This window comes from Mandrillus leucophaeus, unplaced genomic scaffold, assembly GCF_000951045.1.
Source record: "Mandrillus leucophaeus isolate KB7577 unplaced genomic scaffold, Mleu.le_1.0 Scaffold191, whole genome shotgun sequence".
NCBI lineage: Eukaryota > Metazoa > Chordata > Mammalia > Primates > Cercopithecidae > Mandrillus > Mandrillus leucophaeus.
In genome coordinates, this window is record NW_012101932.1 from 2,715,247 (window position 1) to 2,718,288 (window position 3,042).

Sequence of the window (3,042 nt, forward strand, 5' to 3'; positions counted from 1 at the left end):
TGTGAGTCACATTTTAATAATTCTCACAATATTTCAAATATTTCATTATTATTTTATGTGGTATGGTGATCTATGATGAGTGAAGTGTCCTTGGATGTTACTATTATAATTATTTTGGGGCAACATGAACCGTGCCATATACAATGGCAAACTTAATTGATAAATGTTGTTTATGTTCTAGCTGCTCGAGCAATTATCTGTCCCTGGTCTCTCTACCTATCCTCAGGCTTCCTTGTACCCTGAGATAAAACACTACTGAAATTATGCCAACGAATAATCCTACAATGGCCTCCAAGTGCTCAAGTGAAAGGAAGAGTTGCATGTCTCTCACTTTGTATCAAAATATAAAAATGAATAAGCTTAGTGAGGAAGGCATGTAGAAAGCCAAGACAGGCCAAAAGCGAGGCTTCTTGTGCCAAATAATTAGCCCAGCTGTAAATGCAAAGTAAAAGTTCTTGAAGGAAATTAAAAGTGCTACTCCAGTGAATACACAAATGATAAGAAAGCACGATAGCCTTATTGCTGATATGGAGAAAGTTTTAGTAGTCTGGATAAAAGATCAAACCTGTTACAACATTCCCTTAAGCCAACATCTAATCTAGAAAAAGGCACACTAACTCCTTTCCAATGCATGAAGGCTGAGGGAGGTGAGGAAACTACAGCAGAAAAGTTGGAATGCAGCAGAGGTTGGCTCATGAGGTTTAAGGAAAGAAGTCATCTCTGTAATGTAAAAATACAAAGCCAAGCAGTGAATGTTGATATAGAAGCTGCAGCAAGTTATCCAGAAGATCTAGCTAAGGTCATTGATGAAGGGGCTACACTAAAGAACAGACTTTCAATGTAAAAAATCAGCCTTTTATTAGAAGATGTCATCTAGGATTTTCATAGCTAGAGAAAAGAAGTGAATGCCTAGGTTAAAAGCTTCAAAGGATAGGCTGACTCATCAGGAGCGAATATAGCTGGTGTCTTGACATTGAAACCAGCACTCCTTTTCCATTCTAAAAATCCTAGGATCTTTAAGAATTATGCCAAATCTACTGCACCTGTGCTCTATCAGTAAATAGAAATGCCTGGATGACAGTGCGTCTGTCTACAGCATGGTTTATTGAAAATTTTTAAGCCCACTGTTGAGATCTACTGCTCAGGAAAAAAAATTCCTTTCAAAATATTACTGCTCACTGATAATGCACCTGGTCACCCAGGAGCTCTGACAATGATGTACAAGGAGATTAATGTTGTTTTCATGCTTGCTAACACAGCATCCAGACTGCAGCCCATGGATCAAAGAGTCACTTTGAGTTTCAAGTCCTATTATTTAAGAAATAAATTTCATAAGGCTATAGTTGCCACAGATTATGATTCCTCTGATGGGTCTGGGCAAAGTAAATTAAAAACCTTCTGGAAAGGAGTCACCATTCTACATGCCATGAAGAACATTCATGATTCATGGAAGGAGGTCAAAATATCAAATATTAAAAGGAGTTTGGAGGAAGTTGATTTTTGACTCTCGTGGATGAGTTTGAGGGCTTCCAGACTTCAGTGGAGGGAGTAATTGCCAATGTGGTAGAAACAGCAAGAGAACTAGAATTTGAAGTGAAGCCCGAAGATGTGATTGAGCTGCTACAATCTTGCAAAACTAACATGAAAGGATGAGAAGCTGCTTCTTAGGGATAATCAAAGCAAGTGGTTTACTAAGACAGAACTTACTCCAGGTGAAGATGCTGTGAACATTGTTGAAATGACAACAGAGGATTTAGAATATTCCATAGGCTTAATTAATACATTAGCATCAAGGTTTGAGAGAGGCTTGACTTCAAGTTTGAAACAATTTCCTCTGTGGGTAAAATAGTATCAATCAAATAGCCTCAAATGCTACAGAGAAATCTTTCATGAAAAAGGAGTTAATGTTACAAAGTTTACTGTTGTTTTATTTTAAGAAATTTCCACAGCCCCCACCACAAATCTTCAGCCACTAGTACCTGGCTCAGTCAGGAGCCACCAATATCAAGGCAAGACCCTCTACCAGCAAAAAGACTATGACTAGCTACGACTATTGCTTGCATTTTTTAACAATAAAGTGTTTTTGATTAAGGTATGTAGCTTTTGCAGAAAAGTCTCCTCTGTTCTTTAATTGTTTCTTCAGTCAAGGCAGAAATACTTAGGAAAGAATTTTAAGTATAGGCCTGATATGGCCTTAAAAACATACAAAAAAATCAATGAAATTTTCACACACTAGGCTATTTTCTCAATTGTTCTCTTTTTTATTGTTTTTGAACAGAGTTGTCATGAGCAAAAGAAAAATGTTACATCTAAGTTGTTCATAACTAAAGTGTTCATTTAATGAATAAACCTAATTTAATATGATTTGCACCCCAGTTCATAATCCAGTTGGATATACAACAACAATAAAATGAGGTTTATGTAGGATGAAATATCTTACCATTCCTGCTCTCCGGGCGATCACAGTGTGAAAATGTCCATCTGACACCTTCTTCATGGTGGTGAGTTTATATGTACCACTGCCTAAATTATAAGAGAATCTTAGTCTTTCTTCAGCAATTTCAAGGGCCAAAAACTCAGCCCGGTCGCCTGTCTGGTTGTCATAGTTGTAAAGCAATAAGGCATGACTTTTAATAGTGGCAAATTTGACATAAATATAGTTGTTATTGGGGTCCAAGCTTGGAAATTCCATGTATGACAACTCCTCAAATCCATAACTATTCAACTCGCAGTGTTTTCCAAAGACACCTGTTGGAGGGAAAATTGACAAACTGGCATAAAATTTCAGGGAAATTTTATTATATATTTTGATTAAAATATTTTTGAATTATAAAATGAGTTATGTTTTAACAACTTTCTTGTTACTTACCAAAAAATTTCATCTAAACTAAAATTGAAATAGAGTTAATGATTTTTATGAATGATCTTTAAAATATGGCAGAAATGATTAATTGATGTAATTATTTTTCATTGTCTGATTAGGAAACATATCTAAGTATGCTTTTTTTCTAAAAATTAAAGGTTTAGTGGAATGGAGTGTGT

The 3,042-nt window shown here is 35.7% G+C and overlaps 1 protein-coding gene across 3 annotated transcripts in view; it reads right to left on the reverse strand.

The window, feature by feature from the left end:
• The window catches only part of FAT4 (FAT atypical cadherin 4), a 204,101-nt gene that overhangs the window by 22,035 nt on the left and 179,024 nt on the right, over window positions 1–3,042 (reverse strand). For all 3 annotated transcript variants that reach the window (XM_011978240.1, XM_011978239.1, XM_011978238.1), the window contains exon 11: window positions 2,441–2,748. In XM_011978240.1, the coding sequence (XP_011833630.1) occupies window positions 2,441–2,748 (308 nt within the window). The remainder of the gene's footprint in view (window positions 1–2,440; window positions 2,749–3,042) is intronic.